This window comes from Acipenser ruthenus, chromosome 7 (assembly GCF_902713425.1).
Source record: "Acipenser ruthenus chromosome 7, fAciRut3.2 maternal haplotype, whole genome shotgun sequence".
Lineage (NCBI taxonomy): Eukaryota > Metazoa > Chordata > Actinopteri > Acipenseriformes > Acipenseridae > Acipenser > Acipenser ruthenus.
The window spans coordinates 35,888,871-35,911,057 of NC_081195.1; the positions used below are offsets into that span (position 1 = coordinate 35,888,871).

A 22,187-nucleotide genomic window follows, 5' to 3' on the forward strand; every position below is an offset into this window, starting at 1 on the left:
AATCTGTTTCTTCATCATTTCTAACATTTACCATCTTATTTGGTAAATGCTTATATTTACCGGTAATGTTTAAGATTGACCCGATTCTGACTTTTACCCCTTCTTCAACTATTTACAATAGTGTGAGTTAATTACTAAGAATTACAGCACACCACTAGGGGGGCCATATAGTACAATTATATTCAGAAATACATACAGTAATAAAACCAAAATCCTGGATTTATAGTGATTACTACAGTACTAAAGATGATATGCAGCAACCATCAATGTCAATCCAGAACCTCAATGCAGTGCACTGATCTGGAAATACGATGGTAAGGGATGGTGTGTACAGTTGGCCACATTTTTAATGCATAGTTATTTTGCTTCCTGTTAAAGGTGCAAAGCCCTATACTTCCTGTCCTGTATTCACAAAACAAGTTAATCCAAGTTAGATGATTGTGAAACAGTTTTAGACTGTTGTAAAGGAGCCAACAAAAGCTAAGAAAGTGAAATGTCTTTTTTTTTTTAACCGAGCAAGTAGCTTACATTTTTTTTTCTTCTTTTTTTTTTTAGTGTTCTGTTACCTTTTTATGATGTTTGCAATTGTTCTTGGTGGTTCTTACAGCGACTGCACAAATATTGTGTTTGTTTTTATTTTTAGGTGTTAAGGTTTAACTTTGAGTTCTAGTTGCCTGTCATGGACATATGTAATGCAGGATTTAGTAAGTATTTGGTTACCTTTGCTCTTTAGCAGAAGAGGATCAGTGTTCAAATTGTAAATTACCTCTTTTTGAGTTTTCAGTTTAGGGTTTATCGTTGAAGTCAAGATATTTTGATGCTGTTGTTTCTAATACAGTGCCATTTTCAGAACTGTTTTTTTTTTTTTTTTTTTATAACATTTGGGGCTGGTGTCACAGACTGATTAACACTGATCTTGAATGAACAAACCTAAATAACAGGAGGGGGTCCAGGTCAGTCTGTGATATTTGCAGCTAGAACCAAGGGGAGCTACAACACCCTCCCAGTTACTGAGACACAACGAGGTTGTGTCTAGTTCTCTTCACAGAAAAGGATACTGGTGTGTGGCTACATTTATATTGAAAGTATATTGCGGTGTGAATGACGGTATTATTGCGTAATTTAGATGAAAAAGCTTTTCACTCAATTGCATTTTAGATACAGAAAAACAGCTGTACTGAAATATAAACATAGGTGATGCAAGCTTTTTCACACCGCACTAGCATTTTTGTATTCTTTTTTTTACACACAAAAAAATGTTGTAAACTAAAATAAATATTGTAATAGTATATTGTCATAATCCAGTTTAGTTTAAACATTTGGTAACCAAGGTTTTGAAATCCTATGATGTTTCTAGGTGTTTATTCTTAAACTGCTCCCATCTCCAATCTTAGTCAATTGTCATATATATATATATATATATATATATATATATATATGTCCTCATCTTTTCATGACATTTCCAATAATTATGAGTGAATATTCTGGCAAAAACTCAAGTAATGTGTATAATATAGCTATATTTAAATTATTTATAGTATATATATATATATATATATATATATATATATATATATATATATATATATATATATAAATGTGTGTATATTATCAATTATCGTTTTGAAGGCGGATTGCGGTATCAGTACATTTAAATCATATTTTTTATATAGCAGCTTGATCGCGGTTGTGGGTGTCGCCATCTTTCTGTTGAGTAGCTCACGAGCTCTTATGTATTATTGTATAACACATAAAACGCAGCAAATATGACAACGTAACTACAACCTATAACCTTTTACTGTAGGGAATGTAAGATTTACTTTACAGCTAGATTACTAGACTTTCTGTCTATCTGTCTACCTTCACTGCAAGTCAACACATGTATTAATTAAATTAGCAAAGTGTTCCCCACCCAACCTCCCTTTCCATGCTTTCTTCCACAGCAATATGTAAGAATATCACACCTGCCAACTTTTGAAAATACCAAATCGGGATACCAAACGCTTGTTAGAGAACATTTACTTAAGGTAATACTGTAATACATTACAATCTGCAATCTACCTAGACTTTTCAACCCTATTAACGTGAAGCTGACCAGTCAGAGCAAGAGAGCAGCACATGATTTTGATTATACTGGAAAGCATTTCACCAGAGGCAATGACGTTCCTGTTGTTTCACTTTCATTTCTGTTGAAAACAGAACAAGTAAAGATATCTCGGGTGCACCTTCGTGACAGTTAGGCGAACAGCACAGGAGTCCATCTCTGCCGCAATGTATAAGGCCAGTATTCCCAGCTACACGACCAGAATGCTCTGTTCCAACAAGGGAGCCTTGGTCTATGGACACCTTTACAAGAGTGTCCGCGAAAAGTACAACATTTCTAACCAGCTCTTCTGCGAGCTCTTGAAGAACGGCAGCAGGTTTGTTATAGTTCAGGGTAGCGAGGATAAGATCTCTGGGCGTGGGGTCAGCCCCGACAGCAAAGTAATTGCTAAAACCTCCGTGCGGCTGTGCAAGGATTACCCCAAAGACTGTGGTGACTGCGAGGGGCTTCATCTCTGCAAATATTTTGTTTATGGGAACTGCAGATTTAACGCAGGAAGGTAAGTGTTTATCATTAATAGGGAACCTACCAAAAATCGCGATTTCGCGGAAATCGTGAAATTGAGGGGTCACCGCGAAATTCACCTCTAAGGGGCCAATGTATACAAACAAGTACGGAGAGGGGAAAAAAATAAACCTCGTTTTAAATGAACTACTGCACAACACAAGCAACGCAAACTACGTATCTTCCTTCTGTAGATAGCCATTTTTTATTCATTCGCTGTCCTGTGTGCATTGCACTTAAGCAAAAAACACACAAACAAAAAAAAACGTCCACAAGTAACATTTACAAAATAAATTATCCAAAGCAGTTAACGTTCTTGTTTACTATTCAAATGACAAAGTTTTATTCAGCCTATCAGTGCGTCTTTACTGCTTGTATGTGACCTGTACTGTGCAGAAGGGGGTGGGACAAAGGTGTTGCATTGTTTGATTTAGGGTGCTAAAATCTAGTTTTCAGCATTGGGGGTTAAATAGTAGAATGGACGACAAAGAAAGCAAAGTATATTTCGGCTGATGATCGTTTCAAGCTATTTCCCAAAGAAACTGTACATGCAGAGTGAGGTAATTGTTTTCCATATCTTAATGTGTTATTTGGAGAAAATACGATCGATCGCTATTTAGCTTCAGAAATTACACATTAAACAAAAAGGCTACTACAGAGGCTTCTGAACAGAACGTAAAATAAACAGCTTTCAGAAACCAAACTGGAAAGTCAGACCAGACAAAAAGTATTCCTGTCTGCAAGTTAAATCAGTACTAGTAAAACGATCCAGCACAGCCACCTCGCTTCAACCTGCTGCTTACAGTTGGAATTTTAGACCCGAATAGCCAGGTCTTCTTTGTTTTGACTCGGTACTAATAAAATAAATTACTGGATTATTATAATTATTATTATTTATTTCTTAGCAGACGCCCTTAGCCATGGCGACTTACAATTGTTACGAGATATCACATTATTTTTACAAGATACCACATTATTTATAATTACCCATTTATACAGTTGGGTTTTTACTGGAGCAATTTAGATAAAGTACCTTGCTCAAGGGTACAGCAGCAATGTCCCCTACCAGGGATTGAACCCACAACTCTCCAGTCAAGAGTCCAGAGCCCTAACCACTACGCCACACTGCTGCCCTACAAATAATATGAGAACGAACGTACTGCATACATTGACTTTATTAAAGTATGCCAGATGCCCTTGTGTAACCGAGTTTTTTGGGCTGTTTCTAATCGATTTCCACATCTGTATAACTTGGCAAAGCTTTGCCTTAACTTCCAACCAATTCAGTGGATGCAGACTTGCAGTCAATGTATGAGCAAGTCAACTGCAGGGGGATGCGGCATACTCGCCTTTAACAAATGACAGCACTCTGTTTCAGTAAGGAAGCAAGTACCACTATTTTTAGGCTTTATAGTGTTCTAAAATACCGTCTATTTAGGTTTATTTAATGTTTAAACAGGTCCGCGAAATCCTAATTTTATCCCGCAACATACCCGTGAAAAATACGTAAATCTACGGCGATTTAAGTAGACGCCTAATCATTAACAACATGTCTGTCTTTTTCCGAAGTAACGGTGTAGGGCCGAATGAAATGACGGTATTTGCAAAAAAAATATAGTTTTTTTTAATGACCCCTCTAAGGAGTGCTATCCAGTAATTTAAAATCCATTCTCTTACATCCGATTTCTTTGTATTTTATACTCGGACCATTTGGACTATGCAGATACGTCAGACAACAGGTGACAAGTTGTTGCTGCTGCTGCTGCTGCAGCCTGGTCTTGTTCAAACGGATCTAGTTGCAACCACAGTGACCAGGCCGTAGCACAGGTAGCAGGATGCGGCAGTCATTTAAAACAGCAGCATCTGACAGCACAGAACTGCATGTTACTGTGTTCTGCATTCTCTCATAGTTTACTCGTCTGTGCTCGCTACTGTAACACAGATATGGTTATCCAGTTTGTTTACATTCCCTTAAAGGTCGTTTCATTTGCATGCACAAACGCTTCCTGTCTCTTTGAAGTCTGTTTGCATCTACCTGCTATAAGTCATGCTCATGAGTCATGAGTGTCATAGGCAACCGAAACTGGGGATATGAGAAAGTAACAATAGGAACATAAGAATCAACAGTTTTAATGATGTAATATATTATAAAATAACCACTGTGGAAAAACCCCAACTGGATTAATATAGAGTTAAAGAACGGCGGTATTAAGATCCTCCGCAGTTTTAGTGGAATCTGATTGTGCAGCAAATGCACACCTGTTTCATTCATCTTCAGTAAAGTAAATGACTTTGAATTCTGCTACATTCCTCCAGCAAGTGCCGTTTTTCACATGACCTTCGTTCAATCCACAACATTCCGGTGCTGAGAGCCAATCAGCTTCAGGACCTGGAGGATGATGAGCTCTGCCAGCTTCTGCTTCAGAACGACCCCTCCCTCCTACCTGAGGTGAGAACCCACTGCTCTGGAGCTCACTTTGTGAACGCACTGTTTCAAAACACTTTGACAGCTTGGAACTTTTTGTAAAACTGTTTATTACGGTTCTAAAATGTCTTTTATATGCCCCTGTATACCAGAGTATATTTCCAATTTAAAGAATTACAAAATCTAATACTGTCTGCTACTTTTTATTTTTCTGTCTTTGCAGTACATCCTTTTTAATCAAAAGACATTGAAGACATTGAGAAAGACCTCTAGTCGAAACATTTGTTGTTGAATTGAAGTTTCTTTTATGTTTTTGTTTTTTTTTTAAATTCAATGTGGTGTTCAATAGTTATGGGTCCCTGTATTAGGCCAGGAATTTACAAATAATAATAATAATAATAATAATAATAATAATAATAATAATAATAATAATAATAATAATAATTCAGAAATGTTAACCAGCTTGCTAAACTTGTTTAACTTGTTTATTTATTTATTTATTTCTTACACATTTAAAAATCAATATCCAATATTGAGCAGATGGCAGCAAGCAATAAGACTCCCCCATCCTGTCTGTAGCAGTGCTGCCACCCACCCAGCATATCTGTGGTGCAAGATAAGCATCAGATTCAACAGCAAGCACTCAAACAGTGCGCAGAGATAGTTTGATTTTTTCTTTTCTAAACTATATATTCTCCTCAATTTAGAGAACCCAATTACATTTCTTTTAGGGATTTATAAAAATAAATACTCCAAGTTTTTTTGCGAGATAGGGAAGCATATCAGTGTTACACAGGCTTCCGTGCACAATGCTTCACCTACAGAGTCCAGCGCAACACTAATATGCTTCCCCACCTCGGCTCCCCACAATCATCCTTGAGAAATAATTGTCTCTGGTTTGTTGTAGGTGTGTATTCATTACAATAAGGGGTTTGGGAAGTTTGGAGCCTGTACCCATGAAACAAAATGCACCAAACTCCACATCTGCCAGCACTTCATGCAGGGTGACTGCAGGTTCGGGTCCCAGTGCAAGCGATCCCACAAGTTTGATGGAATCTCCTGGCAAATACTGAAGAGCCGCGGGCTGGCGCCAGACCTGATTCGCAATCTCCCAGACATCTATCAGAATATTTACAGCATTAGGAACAGCAGCACTGGAGAGAGCCAGGGTGAGTAATACCGATCCATGCTAAACTTATAGTAAATGTATAATATAGTAGGCTTGCTCATTCACACAATACTGTAATGATCACTCACCTTACATATTTGACTGGGGTTCTTTATTAGAACACCATAACACCTCTTAATTATAAAACAGGTTTTGCCACTTTCAGTTTATGAGTCGTTTCTGACCAGCTCAGCTGACGACACGCTGTGATGCACTGTTGTCGTTCCAGTTCATCAGATTATTGTTCAAACCTGAAGTTTGTTAAAACATGGTTTGGAAAGGTTGGCATGCAGCTAACAACACCAACAATAACGCAGGAAGTTTACACGCAGATGAGAACTTGAAGCATATGTGGAAGCTACTATATATCAAGGTCAGTACATTAAGACTAGAAACAAAAGTGCTGTCCCTCTTCCTTAATGATGAGATCCGGTACCTTTTGTTTACAAATGAACCGCTGTACCATCGTCTTTCTATGGGCAGGAGACTAGGCTGCTGTTGCACCTGAGTTTGGGTGCAGCAAGGCTGGTAACAGAAGAAATGTTTCTCCTAGAAACAGCCTTACCCACTCCAGGATGCACACTCAATGAGCTATCTCATTTCACATTAAACTGAACACGTCTTTCTACACCTCTCTTTCTCTAAAGAAGCACACGTCCGTACCAGGGAGCCGTCCGTCTGCTCAAACAGCGATGCTGAACATGAAGAAATCTGCCTGTTTTACATCAGGAAGCATTGTGGTTTCAAAGGTTAGTCCACAGTTTGTTTCTTTATGCTAGAATAATTATTATTATTATTTATTTCTTAGCAGACGCCCTTATCCAGGGCGACTTACAATTGTTACAAGATACCACATTATTTTTACAAGATACCACATTATTTTTACATACAATTACCCATTTATACAGTTGGGTTTTTACTGGAGCAATCTAGGTAAAGTACCTTGCTCAAGGGTACAGCAGCAGTCTCCCCCCCCACCGGGGATTGAACCCACGACCCTCCGGTCAAGAGTCCAGAGCCCTAACCTCTACTCCACACTGCTGCCCTAATACCTTTATAAAGCTTTGGGTAAACAAAAAATAGGAAGTTCTTTGGAAATAAAGAGGAAAAAAGACACGGTTGGTGCCAGTGTACAAATGATTGAGGGAAATTGTGTACCAGTGAGAAAAACTAAACAAAAATGCATTTAACTCATACTAACAGCTTCTGGATGGAGCACTATGGTCCCACCCACTAACAGCTGTTTGGCAAGTTAGAAGCATGATTGGATACAGGAGATCGCATTCTCTCTTCTGACGGGCTAAGCAGTCTGTCAATCAACTTCTTTGTCTCTTGAAGTCCTAAATGAATTTGCATGCAAGTTGTGTCTGTGCAAACAAGTCCTCAGGAAAGGGCTTGGTCCAGTGTTGCTCACTTGGATCCTTCAATCCATTCTTGTTCAATCATAGTTTTTAAATATTGCATTGCGCAATGCAGAGCATTGTTCTAATAAAAATAATCTTCCAATCAGCTTTTAAAACATTCAGGGGTAGGTGTACTAAGATGGGCCAGTTGCAGCGCAAACATACTGCAATTTGCATTTTCCTTGCAACAATTTGCAAAGTATACATTTTGTTGTATATACTAAGAGAAAATATGTTAACAACGAGAGCTGCAAGTTTTCATTTTTGTGTCGGAGATGGAATAGAACCAACCACACTGTCGCACAGATCTCGCTGTCAGACTGTATATTATAGTATATAATAGTATTATTGTAGTATAACAGTTATACTATTAATATGTCACAAACATTTTAAAATGTTTATAATGATTCACACTGTTCTATTATTAAAGTACTATTCAGACCGCAAAAAATTGTAAGTCTTGTTCAATATACTAACATTACGTTATGTAATATTACAATTGACACAAAATAGACCATGGTGCCACATTGACAAGTTATGATACTTACAGGAGGACAGTCAATTCTCGTTAATAAACAGATTTCAAAAGGACCAGCAACAAAGTTTGCATTATACCACTAATTCGTATTATCATGAGTAGTCTATAAGTCAAATATATACTGTCCGTTTTTATTTAAGTTAGTCTGGGGTGCAGTGCTAAATTGTGCACAATTACAAACCACCTGCACATTGATAGAATAGGTGTGTTTCCTATTCCTATACAGATGCTCAGAATGAGCTGGAGGGGTTAGTGGCACATGTGTGCCGTCTATTGCTCCCAACATGTTGGGGAAACCAGAAATGTCATAGAAATTTGTTTTCAATGCCTGTAAGTACACCCTGCTTTTAGGTAAAATAGGTATTTGGGTGTTCGCAACGCACAAGAAAAAGCAGACTGAGAACGTGCTTTCATCTAAGGCTGAATATGCAAAGAAAAACTGCTGCCGCAAAATATTCCCTAAAAAGTCGCTAACATTAATGCGCATGTTTAGTACGTTTCACCCGAGACTTCCGACTCGTTTGCGACTGGTTTGCGACTATTGCGACAGCCACAACACTTTAGAACACCGACCCCTGAGTGCGGAAGATAATTGTCATTGATTGGTACTCAATTGTAAAAATGAGCTTTTCTTGTTTTTTAATCAACAGGTTAATTAATGGATTTATTGAATACCAGGCTGTAACCCTGTTGTTGTTTTCCTATCTGAATCTTCATTACCTGTATTGAAAACCCTGTGTTTGTCTCTTACACTTCTTCCAGACAAGTGTCTCAAAGTTCATTACCATCTGCCCTACAAGTGGGAGGTGCTGAATGGATCAGCCTGGACAGACCTCCCAGACATGGAGGAGATTGAAAAGGCTTTCTGTAACCCAGCAAACACAACCAGGTAGGTCATGACTGGGCTGTGGCATGGAGACTGAACTGCTTCCTCACCCCCTAAGAGAAAGGGTGCTCCCTCCAGTCAAGGGCAGGCGTAAGGCATGGAGAGTGAACTGCTCCCTTACACACCCCTAAGAGAAAGGGTGCTCCCTCCAGTCCAGGGCAGGTGTAAGGCATGGCGACTGAACTGCTCCCTCACCCCCTAAGAGAAAGTGTGCTCCCTCCAGTCAAGGGCAGACGTAAGGCATGGAGAGTGAACTGCTCTCTTACACACCCCTAAGAGAAAGGGTGCTCCCTCCAGTCCAGGGCAGGTGTAAGGCATGGAGACTGAACTACTCCCTCACCCCCTAAGAGAAAGGGTGCTCCCTGCAGTCCAGAGCAGGTCTGAGGCATGGAGACTGAACTGAACTGGGTCCCTCTATAGCTTCCTGGTATGGAGACTGAAGCGATCCCTCCCTCACCCCCTAACAGGATGGTGCCTCTAGTCCAGGGCAGGCTTGAGTCATGAACAGTCCTATGGGAGCATTGAAATCAAAGCTGTAAAAACCCTGTCCTTGCTGTTGCAGCGGTGGATCTCCGGTGGTAGATTTCCTGACCATGCGGCGCGGATCAGCGAGTGTGCGCCGGCTCTCCACTGCCTCCTCCGTCACCAAACCTCCTCACTTCATCCTGACCACAGACTGGGCCTGGTACTGGCAGGATGAGCACCGCAAGTGGGTGGAATACGGCAAACAAGTGAGTCAGGGGGGCTACGAATAGGGGTACAATATACTTCCTATACACTACACACTAGTGTAACATCTAGTAACTGTATTAGTTTGAATGCAGCCTCTTCTAGTGCTGTCTAGAATAGGAACACATTTCAGTCAGCTTGGACCTCAAGCACACATGGTCGAGCAGAGACGGGAAAAGCTCTTTTGAGTTGGTTTATTACACAATCTGATCTGTGTGCTTCCCTGCTTGCTGCTGTTCTGTCTAATGAACAGGATACCAATAATATTCTACTGACTAGTGGTGCAACAGCTGAACACCCTTCTGAGCTCACAGCTACTAAGACTCTCTCCCTCAAATGAACTTCCAAGGAGATATTTCTAGCAGACCAATCTAAACTAATAATATAATATTATCTTTTAGAATAAACAACAGATAGTTTTCATTGTACTTAATTTGTATAATACATTTTACAAACAAACATACAGTGGCTCTCAAAAGTATTCACCCCCCTTGGACTTTTCCACATTTTATTGTGTTACAACATGGAATCAAAATGGATTTAATTAGGAGTTTTTGCCACTGATCAACACAAAAAAGTCCATAATGTCAAAGTGAAAAATAAAATCTACAAATTGTTCTAAATGAATTACAAATACAAAACAGAAAATAATTGATTGCATAAGTATTCACCCCCTTGAGTCAATATTTGGTAGAGGCACCTTTGGCAGCAATTACAGCCATGAGTCTATTTGTATAAGTCTCTACCAGCTTTGCACATCTGGACACTGCAATTTTTGCCCATTCTTCTTTGCAAAATTGCTCAAGCTCCGTCAAGTTGAATGGGGACCTTTGGTGAACAGCAATTTTCAACTTTTTCCACATATTCTCAATTGGATTGAGGTCCGGGCTTTGACTGGGCCACTCCAGGACATTGACCTTTTTGTTTTTAAGCCACTCCTGTGGCTTTGGCTGTATGTTTGGGGTCATTGTCCTGCTGGAAGATGAATCTTCTCCCAAGTCCCAGGTCTCTTGCAGACTTCAGCAGGTTTTCCTCCAGGATTTCTCTGTACTTTGCTGCATCCATTTTGCCCTCTATCTTCACGAGCTTTCCAGGCCCTGACGCAGAGAGGCATCCCCATAGCATGATACTGCCACCACCATGCTTCACGGTAGGGATGGTGTTCTCATGATGATGTGCGGTGTTAGGCTTGCGCCAAACATAGCGCTTAGCGTTGAGGCCAAAAAGCTCTATTTTGGTCTCATCAGACCATAGAATCTTCTTCCACTTGGTCTCAGAGTCTCCCACATGCATTCTGGCAAACTCTAGCCAAGATTTGATGTGAGTTTTTTTCAAGAATGGCTTTCTTTTTGCCACTCTCCCATAAAGGCCAGTTTTGTGAAGCACCCGGGCTATTGTTGCCGTATGCACAGTGTCTCCCAGCTCAGCCGTGGAAGACTGTAACTCCTTTAGAGTTGCCATAGGCCTCTTGGTGGCCTCCCTGACTAGTGCCCTTCTCACCCGGATACTCAGTTTTTGAGGACGGCCTGTTTTTAGACAGATTCACAGTTGTGCCATATTCTCTCCATTTCTTAATAATGGACTTTACTGTGATCCGGGGGATATTCAGTGCCTTGGATCCTACCCCTGATTGGTGCTTTTGAAGAACCTTATTCCGGATTTGCTTTGAATGTTCCTTCGTCTTCATGATGTAGTTTTTGTTAGGAAATGTACTAACCAAATGTGGGACCTCCCAGAGACAGGTGTATTTAACCTGAAATCATGTGAAACACCTTAATTGCACACAGGTGGACTCCATTCAACTAATTATGTGACTTCTAAAGACAATTGGTTGCACCAGAGCTTATTCAGGTGTGTCATAGCAAAGGGGGTGAATACTTATGCAATCAATTATTTTCTGTTTATTATTTGTAATTAATTTAGAACAATTTGTAGATTTTATTTTTCACTTTGACATTATGGACTTTTTTGTGTTGATCAGTGGCAAAAACTCCTTATTAAATCCATGTTGTAACACAATAAAATGTGGAAAAGTCCAAGGGGGGTGAATACTTTTGAGAGCCACTGTATCCAGAAGCTGTCTATTCCTAATGCAAGGTTAGAAACCACATGTTCCCTTTTTTATTTTCCAAGGTTGAAACCTCCCCCTCTTCTTCTGAAGATGTACTGCCCACATGCACAAACTTTACCGGTAAATAAATAAATGTTTTACTTTTGGTTTTACCTTGCTAAACTTCTCGTGTTTCCTGTTTTTAAACAATAAGCCTTTTTGTTTAAAAGTACATACCAAAATAACAACTTTTCCTTTTTGTTTATTTTTATTTTTGAGCTACAGGCTTCTCCCTGCTGTCACAGCTAAGTCTCCACACTCAGGTAAGTACACTGAGAACTTTTTAATACCTTGATTATTCAGTGAAGCATCTTTGTCAGCAAGAATGTAGTCTCATAGCTATGTAAACAAACCTTTACACAGCACTTTAAATGAAATGTTTCAGAGTCCGGTTCTATATTTTAAACACACAGTCTTTACAAAGTCTTTATGAGGGTTTTCATAGGGGTATTTTTTGCATGATGAGCTCCTTCATCACAGGGTGATATTAATGTATTGGTGTGGAAGGGTGGTGGGCAATTCACTGACACACACGAGAGACAGAAGTTTTATTTGAAAACACTGCACTGGTGCTCAGTTTTATTTAGCCCACAGAGGGTGCTGTTGTCCATGGCCTGAGTACTGGCAATGGTACACAGGACCACAGGAATACCAATGCTGGTAATAGTTAAAAGCTGGCGCACTCACAGGTGCTCAAAATAATAATGAAAACAAAAGGCGAAATGAAAAGGGAAAATAAAACACAGTAATAAAACTACAAAACAAAAAGTGCTGCTTACACAGTGCCCCCACTGCCACTAAGCCGGTCAGTACGGGCCTCCGACCTATTCTCAGCTATTTCTATACACTGGGGTGGCCAGAGTTCCCCGTATAACTACACACGTCCCCTCGGGTATGTAGTTATTTCTTTTACTTTTTAAATTATTTTAAGGCAGGCTGTCTCCCTCAGCCGGGCTTGCCTGGTCCATGTTTACACTGGCGTCTTCTGCCAGTGTCACTGTATATTCCCAAACACGGCCCCCCGAATGCACAACCAAGTGCAGTACTTATGGGCCGAGCAATCCCCCAAGGCCCGCCTCTCAGCCACTGAGAGAGAGGGAAAGCCCACACACCCTCTTCCCCACCTCTCCGTGTCATCGCCATGACTGACAGGAGGATCCCACGAGACTGCTGCCCTCTACCTGCAGAACCACGGACACACCAGATAGTCAGCACAAGTCTCCCCTGTTACAATTGGTCTTGAGTGTTATTTTGAGAAAATAATGTTCTTGCACTGTGTTGGTCTATTTTTGTGGCATGTCAACTAATAAAGTCAATACTGTTTTACAACCAGCCCTGCTATTATAGTCCGGGTCATTATTTTAGCTTATAGTGCTCCATAGCAACGTTCCATTTGCTGGAGATATCACTGGTGATTGATGTTCTTTCTGTATCACTTGCAGGCTAGCAAGCACCGCGCATCCTCGGTCACGTCAGAGGCCCTGGAGAAGGCGTTCCTCGCGGATCCGGACAGCAGTGTCCCCTTCAGCGTGGGTCAACAGCAGTACAGCCTCAGCTTCAAAGGTACCACTGGAAGGGTTGCTGCTAACCAGTTGATAAGAAATGTTGTCGATTCTTAAAGTCAAATTGTTATCTAGCTCAAAGCTCCAGTTGCACCTCGTTTGAAACACATTCCTAGTCAATGTAACTTGTCTGCATTCCTGGTTATAGAGCTTTTAAACTCATCTCAACTCACTGACGGGACAGAATCCGCACTGGCAGTGCATCACACATCACACCTTACATCAATAAGCCTATACACGCCACAGTCTCATAATTCAGCAGAGAAAATCTACAAAGCATTTAGTCATCTGTCCCTCTACCTGGAGGGTAGTAGACATTTTCAGCTTGGGAGGAGACATTTACACCTTTTGTAGCTACACTTGCCCTTTTTCACAGTAGTGTAGTCGAGGGTAAACACGGGTAAACTGAGTTCTCATTGAAGGAATAAAGCGTTTACTTTCTCCTACTCTCCTGTGATAAGCAAAGCATGGCTGTACCAAGGGTTAAAGCCGAGGCATGTTCCAGTTTATTATATAAAGCGACTCGGTGCATTTAATGATGGGCAGAATCCCTTGATGTTTGTTTTGCTTAGACATGCGGCAGCAGAACAGTGTGTATCAAACCCAGAGAGCAGTTCGGAGGAGACCCAGGTTCATTTCTGCCCGAGACGTGGAGAGCAAGATAAAGAGGTACGACCCGCTTCAGGGTCTCTTATAGATTACACACCAAGTTGTTTTCCTGTTCTCTGGTGCTGTTCAATCTGATTTCTTCCTTAACACAAAGTGACAGGAAGTTGAACTTGACTGTAAATATAGTCAATAAGGCCTGAATGTTGTTGTCTTGGAACAGAATGATAAAAACACTAACAAGCAAGATACTGCAAGGTTTTTCAGATCAAAATTTAAAATACAATTATTATTATTATTATTATTATTATTATTATTATTAGTAGTAGTAGTAGAATGAGTAGTATTAATAATAACAATAATCTATGTGTCTATATATTCAAACTATTACATGTTTTGTTTTTGGTGGTTTTGATTTATTTATTTTATTTATCTACTTTCATAAAGTTCAATCTCTATTCTTACAATACCATGTATTCTTACTGCATTGTTTTGAAAAGATTAAATATATAAGGCAGCTCAATTTGAATACATTTTTATCCTCACACATTAATAATAATAATAATAATAATAATAATAATAATAATAATAATAATAATAATAATGTGCTTCTTTATTTATTTATTTTTTTAAAGTAAGAGTGACTCAGTGAGGAACTCCACCTCCCAATCTGTGCCGAGTCACTGGTTACAGTCTGCTGTCCCTGACTTTGGATACAAGGTACACTCAATTATATTACTTCCTTTACACTGCACAGGTTAAGGGACTTCATCTGTTGGAAATAAGAGGACTTCACTCAAAAGAGTATGTGATGTTTTGCAATTGTTAGATTTTTTTAAACAAACGTCACAAAATCAACCAACTACAATTTCATGATCAAACTCAAAACTTCAAAATCACCATCAAGACATCTTCCTCATGTAATAATACCTATACTATAGTGGCTGCTGGCTGTAGCGCTCCCCTGTTAATTCACAAATAAGGGTTCAAATACTATAGTGGCTACTGGCTATATCGCTCCCCTGTTAATTCACAAATAAGGGTTCAAATACTATAGTGGCTGCTGGCTATATCGCTCCCCTGTTAATTCACAAATAAGGGTTCAAATACTATAGTGGCTGCTGGCTATATCGCTCCCCTGTTAATTCACAAATAAGGGTTCAAATACTATAGTGGCTGCTGGCTATAGCGCACACTAACACACTAACACACTAGATAGGAGAGAGGGAGTGATCCAGCTTCCATTTCTTTAATTATGGGTTATCTGTAATAGGTTTTTATTAAAAAACATGCTGGTTGTTTACAAAGAATCATCACTAAATTGATCATTATTCTTGTACTTTCAAACACTTTTGGTGACCCAGTTTATTTGAATAAATAAAAGTTATACAGTATGATTCTGTATTTATACCTGTGGTTATTGCTGGTTATTTAGAACACATAAAGCAAACATGCTAATGTGTGTAGTTGTTTATATTACTGTTTAAGTGTAATTGTAATTATAAATTGTAATTACTGCTGCATAATTGTAATTGAACAAAACAGCACTGTAATTGTAATTGCAATTTCAGCAAACAATTCAGCTGTAATTGTAATTGTAATTGAACCCAGGTCTGGAAGAGATACAGCAGGTGTCAGTGTGGTTCATTTGAGCTAGCTCATCCCTCCACTTTGAGTCCTTAGACCCTCTTCTCTGTGTGTGACTGTAAATGCACAATGTCACTCCATTAACCCTTCTCTTTGTTTGTAAATGCACAATGTCACTCCACCTAAACCCTATTTTCTCTGTTTTTCCCCCAGCTAGTTCTGCTGTCCTCCTCCTCAGAGGAATTCAAACAAGTTCAAGATCTCTTCCAGAGGACACTGCCCAAATCCACCATTCAGAAGATTGAACGCATCCAAAACCTAGGGCTGTGGGAGGTGTTCCAGTGGTAGGTAGCTGCTCATATATCAGTCAACAACAAATGTCTTCAGTACACCACTGAGGGGATCAATGATTAAGTTGCTAACGGCCTAATGGCACACGAAACTGTGAATTATATTTATTGATTCAACACTTATCATTGTGGTTCCTTTACTTATTACCCAGCAAAGCAGCTTCTGAAAAGACTCTTCGATGCTGGTTGTGGGGTGAGGAGATGAAGACTATCAGTGCTGCACACAGCTTCATTGCACAATGCTTCACCTGTGGGAGTCAGTGCACAGCGCAGTGCCAGTGTTACACTCCTGCCATTGGAAATCATTTGCTAAGGTTATTAAACATTCTAGGCATTCTCCCTTCTTCAGGCAGAAGGAACAGATGAAGAAGAAGACTGGAGGGAAGGTTGTGGACGAGCGCACATTATTTCATGGCACTGAAAAAGCCCTCCTAGAGGCCATCTGTCAGCAGAACTTCGACTGGAGGATGTGTGGCGTTCACGGCACAGCTTATGGGAAAGGTGAGGATCAGCAAGGGAGCTTTCAGTGTGCCGGAATGCATGATAAGAACAATTCCAGTGCTGAGAACCCTTCAGTCAATCAGAGCTGTCTTGGGTATGATTTTTTAAAGCAGGTGACGTGAACCATCAGATATTTCAATAAAATAACAATGGACTGAACAGAAAACCCATCTGGCTTATATATTGACAATGAAGCCGTGTGTGATGGAGTTGCAGGACAGCGAGGTCTGTGTGTGGGATTTATTGACACTCAGAGTGGTACGCAACGCTTGGTCCGCTCACGTCTACTCCTGTTGGTATTCCCTCCTATAACCCTAAAGAAATATTGGCTGCCGTGTAAATAATTACGGTCCAATGCTAGCAGCAGTCCATGAGAAAAAGGTGGTTGGTTTTTAATCCCCCCCAAGCAAGTCTGATACTTTTGCTTTTCAGTTTTGCTTTTACTCATGCTCTTCACTCACACTGTTTTTGAATTATTCATTTCTTAATGCATGTGCAGAGTGGCAGCCAAAACAGACCCCTTTATACATTTTAGTAAAAACCCTCATCTCCTTTATCATAGGCAGCTACTTCGCAAGAGATGCCTCGTATTCCCACAACTATGCCAAAACCAAAGACGGGCAGCACATTATGTTCGCTGCGAAGGTGCTGGTCGGAGAGTTCACCAGGGGAAATAGCAGCTTCAAGCGTCCCCCTTCCAAGGACGCTCGGAGCACAGGTCTGTACGACAGCTGCGTGGACAACACAGACAACCCCTCCATCTTCGTGATCTTCGAGAAGCACCAGATTTACCCTGAATACGTGATCGAGTACAGCAATAGACGAAACTAACTGAATGAATGCTAACACACGGGACTCTTATATTGAAGCAGGTGCAAAAGCAAAGATGCATTTTCAGGCAGGAATACATTCCAGGTATAACACCTGCAAGAAACTACTCAGTTAAACTGCTTCTTATAGCAAGTTGTTTTCTACTGTATTAGAAAACGATTCAGTAGCATCAGCCAATTAGCTTCTGGCTCTAGCGAGGTTCTAACAGGCAGGAGATGCACGCTGTGACGTCAGCGCATCAGCTGGGATTTTGTTTCATTTCCACATTCCTGCTTCGTAAGCCTGACAGTGTCTGCTGGAAACTCAAATATTTCTTGTTAAACACACATCAGCATAAGTTAGCACCTGATTGGCTGCTGCTGGCCTAAAAGCTGCACTACTATATGCTACTGTAATTGTCATTTAGCAAAATTACGAATTACAATTCTAATTGACCCCAGGTCTGGTTCATTGCATTGACATTGTCTACATAACTTAAAGCAGCCATAACATTTAAAAAAAGGTTTTGCACTTGCTTCAAAATTGGGTCTACAGTCCTACACTGAAAGAAATCTAATAGCAGGGGAAGCTTGTATGTTTTAAACTGTGCGTCTCATAAACTGCTCCAGAAATAGACACTTTTACTGTACCCGAATAGATGATTATAATATTAGGCATTCCTAAAACCTTCCATATAGTTTTTGCAGAGAACAAAATAATTCCATAAATCTCAGCTAATATGCACTTCTATTAGCAACATACATCTCAAATGTGCAGTTTTGAAAGAGACACATGTTAGAGCACACAAGTGCTCTCATTTTAAAACTTGATGTCTGGTACTACTTTAGGTTAAAGGAAGCTCTCAGTTTCTATGCCTCATTCTTCGGTATCTGTTTTGCAAGACCTATGGACAATGGAACAGAGCAGGATCAGTTTTCTCATCAGGTCAACATATGATGTTCTCCCATCACCACAGAACCTAAACCTCTGGGCAGGAGAGGATCCCTCATGTCCTTTGTGTTCATCACCTGCAACATTAAGGCACATTTTGACAGGATGTAAGGTGGCTCTTAGCCAAGGACGGTTTACTTGGCGCCATGACCAGGTGCTGCGATGTTTGGCCTTAGCATTGGAAGACAAGCGTAACATGACCAATAAGTTGCCACCAGTTCCATCAAAACATTACACACAAAAGACAACATTCTTCCGCCCAGGAGAGCAACCGCCAAGAAAAGGTGTTAAAACCAATCCTCGCCCAGGACAACTGGAAGCTATAGAGACTGGAAAATACTGGCAGATGTTGGTCAACGGCTTATTTTTCCACCTGAGATTGCCACCACTAACCTTCGACCAGATATTGTCTTGTGGTCTGGATAAGCACGCCTTGTTCACCTGGTAGAGTTAAGTGCCGTGGGGGGGGGTGTGTGCTGTAGATGAGGCTTATGAGAGGAAGAAACTGCGGTATGCTCAACTAGCCGCTGAAGCGGAACAGCGAGGATGGAGAGTCCGGGTTTAGCCAGTGGAGGTGGGTTGTCGAGGATTTGTGTCACATTCTACAACCCGGTTTCTCAAAGACGTCGGATTCAGTGGCCAAGACTTGCATCGCACAGTGAAGAACTTATCTGAAGCAGAGAGGAGCAGCAACTGGCTGTGGTTGAGATGGAAAGATTCTGGTTGGGGATCTCAAGCACAATAGAAAGAAAGAAACGCTGATGTACAGGTAAGTAAGCTGGGCTGAATTGAGTGGGGGACGGAGGGGGGTGATGCTGGGTTGCCAGAATCACCGTCGAGCCCTCTTGAGGTGTTGTGTGCTAGTCAACAAAACACAGAGGAAAGTGCCCACTTGAAGACCCCAGAGAAGTACCCTACTTAGCTCAATCCAGACGGTTGTCATGCTGATGCGCTGGGGAGACCGTACAGTGGTTGATCCCCGGAGCCAGCATCGCAGCTGTTGTGTGTGCTGATGCGCTGGGGAGGCAAAATAAGCTGATCCCTGGAGCCAGCATTACACTTCAGCCATCAACACCAGGCAGAAGGATATCTACATCATCAGATGGAAGGAAACGCAAATGGATGGAGATGCAGATGGATCACATTAGTTTACTGTAAAGCTATGTCTTAGTTGGTGCTTATCTTGGCGAGAGCCGAGTTCAAATCAGCATGAAGTTTTAACATCTACTCTCATATAATGGAAATCATTTGCACTTGCACTTCCTGGGCCATGTCATCTGGGTCAAAGCATGTGAGTCAGTGGGGGAGGCAGCTGATTGGTTAATGACAGGAAATAAGCCCCTGAAGGGATGGGGAAAATTTCACCCTCCAGTTAAAATGACCCAGGAAGTACAAGACAGTCTAAAAGCATGGCTTGCAAACAGAGATTTCTTTAACTTAGTGCAGTACCAGATATCATGTTTTAAAATTAAAATAATGTGTTTCTTTCAAAACTGCACCATTTCAGACCTATCTAATGAACAGATGCGCAATTACTTTAACTATAAGAGATTTTACAAACACTCTTAAACAGAGAGTGTTCAGTATCACTGCATGCTATTCACATGTACTGTTTTAACCCAAGCATCTCCAACACCACACTAGAGGTGTCCTTCTATGTTACAAAGATCACAACAATAACAGGAGTATGTTTTTAAATAATCTTCTAAAGTTCCTTTTAGCACTTTTTAATGCACTTTTCTATATGCACTTTTTTTCTATTGACTGTTGCAGTGAAGATAATGAATTATTGATCCAATATTAGAGAAATTCCACTTCTCACAAAGATTGCGGGGTCTAATCCATTGATATGAACAGTGGGGACCTAAATACAGCCAGGGTTTAAACATTAGGAACAACCTGTGATTTTGCTGACTTTTAAAGACAAAAATACAGATGTTAGTTTTCCCTTTCTTTTACTGATATTCAGCTAGTTTCTCTGTCCCTGATTTGCACTAATATTTTTACTTTTATAATTTTTAGATGTGTCTGGGAAGCTCTTTTTTTTTGTATCTCGGGCGCTGCCATTTTAAAATCTGTTGCCGTTTTTGCACACAGGGTCATGTTCATACAGTGTTACTCTTATAAAAGTGTCCCATATCTAAAGCACTGCTTGTAATAAAGCACAGTGAAAGCATGGTTTGTAAAGCTCAGAGAGGTATGGTAAAGAATATTAAACGAGAGAATGGCGAAATCACTGTGCAAACTTATCGCAGTGAACTTTTCTACGGGTTGAGAATAAAGCATGGTAGAAACTCAATATGGTCTAGTTAATGCCATGATCTGGGTTTCTCTGTAATCTTGTATAAGAATAATACATAGAACTGCCAACCAGCTTTACAGATAGCCTGCATGTGCTTGGTTCTGTGCTGTACAGATTCTTAATTGTTTCTAACTTTTAAACAAACAAGCACTTTTTTAACCTTTGTATTGTAAAAGTCACTGAAACTGATAAAGAGTCAATCGGCATGTCTGTTTTTTTCTTCTTGGGGCAACTCCACAGTGAATGAGCAGCAGACTGTGGAATAGGAACTTTAAACAATACTATTAAACTCATTGAATTTAGAAAAACTAAAAGAACCTTAAGAAATTCAACGAGAACGTTTCAACTTTTTCAGCAGCTTTTCATGTTCCAATTCAGCAATAACACTAACAGCTGCTTCTCAACAGTGACTTGTTCAGAGACTATGAAGCATTTAGAAACACTGGGACATATTTTCAAAGTGTTGCCTCCTGTCTTTTAATTAACTCCTATTTTATGGAAGGACATAAAAACATGTCAATATTACAAAATGAGTAACAAACCCTGTGAGGATGCTAAGAGAACGTGGGGTATAGCACTTAGTCGTTTGGGTCTAGTTTTGTAAAATGAATAAACATTATGAAAATATGTCCCGTTATTTGTGAAAGGCACTGTACAGAGAGGATACACGGTGGTTCCAAGTGGGTAACGAGGGAGTGAGGAAAGACAAACTCACAGGGACAAAGTCCAAATGGATTATTTGAGTTACCCACGAAGAACCATTTCTGTTCATCCCGTGCAGAATTAACCCTTTTACTCCTGAGGAATGATTACATTAAACCGTCATTTTAATAATTAGTAAAGATCCAGCAGTCAGTAGCAATATTGCGTATAATGTTTATGTAACTTATATTTATACAATGCTTGTGGGTGTTCAAAAGCATATTTATTCATTTATTTCATGTTTCAGTGGCCAGCTTGTAACAGTGTTACACCACAGTAACAGCTGTGCCAAGCTTTGAATTGTAAAACAAAAAAAAACTAATGATTTCGAGGATGGAAATAAGACTCCTGAAGCATAGCGGTTGTATCCATTCCTGGTTTTATTAGGAGTCCAATGAGACACACCTGAGCTTGATACCAATGCTTGATTAAGCTTGCAGTAAAACCTGGAATGGGTGAAACTACTATGCAATAGCAGTCTTATTTCCATCCCCGGACTTCATTAAATCTGTCATAAGGAGTAGGTTAATTGCACACAAGATGAACAGAAAACACCATGCTTTTTTTGCGGGCAATTAAAAAATAATCAAATTGAATGTTGAGACTTCTTCCCTCTGTGTTTGTGTCTCTTCCTTCGCTCATTCATTAATTCTGTGGATCCTCTCTATAAATATTTGTAGTTTTATTATGGAACTGATGCTGTGAGGTCCCCTGGGTACTCTCTTTACCTACTGTAAAGAGACTGTAACTCTCCTGAAAGTTGAGGGACATTAGTGCTGGCTGCTGTTACAGGAGGCACATTGCTGGCAGACACCACGAGATCTTTCCTCAAAGCAAAATTCTGCTGAAATGTGTCGCGTTTGTTTAGCGATGTGTGACTGCCCTGACCCTAACCGTAACCATGGGAGCTAACTGGTGAGCTCCAAACTCATTTCGATTGTGACCTGAG

The 22,187-nt window shown here is 40.2% G+C and overlaps 1 protein-coding gene across 2 annotated transcripts; it reads left to right on the plus strand.

Annotated features, from left to right (window-relative positions):
- The first annotated feature begins 2,106 nt into the window (after positions 1-2,106).
- Positions 2,107-21,834, plus strand: LOC117415169 (protein mono-ADP-ribosyltransferase PARP12-like). Of its 2 annotated transcripts, none has more exons than XM_034025171.3 (14): positions 2,107-2,603; positions 4,925-5,057; positions 5,941-6,202; positions 6,849-6,950; positions 8,905-9,031; positions 9,591-9,759; positions 11,891-11,948; positions 12,087-12,130; positions 13,310-13,430; positions 14,002-14,098; positions 14,671-14,755; positions 15,836-15,966; positions 16,322-16,473; positions 17,036-21,834. In XM_034025171.3, the coding sequence occupies exons 1-14, from the start codon at positions 2,272-2,274 to the stop codon at positions 17,302-17,304; spliced, it is 2,082 nt and encodes a 693-aa protein (XP_033881062.1). In that variant the 5' UTR covers positions 2,107-2,271; the 3' UTR covers positions 17,305-21,834. The 2 variants fall into 2 exon arrangements, with proteins under 2 accessions (XP_033881062.1, XP_033881063.1); XM_034025172.3 differs by having other exon boundaries at positions 2,108-2,603; positions 12,093-12,130.
- The last annotated feature ends 353 nt before the right edge of the window (positions 21,835-22,187 follow it).

What these genes read in the sequence shown, in the direction of transcription:
- LOC117415169 (XM_034025171.3), top strand. Translation starts at nt 2,272, where the DNA reads ATGTATAAGGCCAGTATTCCCAGCTACACGACCAGAATGCTCTGTTCC. An exon ending in ACCCCTCCCTCCTACCTGAG is followed by an intron (nt 5,058 to 5,940) that starts GTGAGAACCCAC and finishes GGTTTGTTGTAG; the next exon opens with GTGTGTATTCATTACAATAA. An exon ending in AGCTAAGTCTCCACACTCAG is followed by an intron (nt 12,131 to 13,309) that starts GTAAGTACACTG and finishes TATCACTTGCAG; the next exon opens with GCTAGCAAGCACCGCGCATC.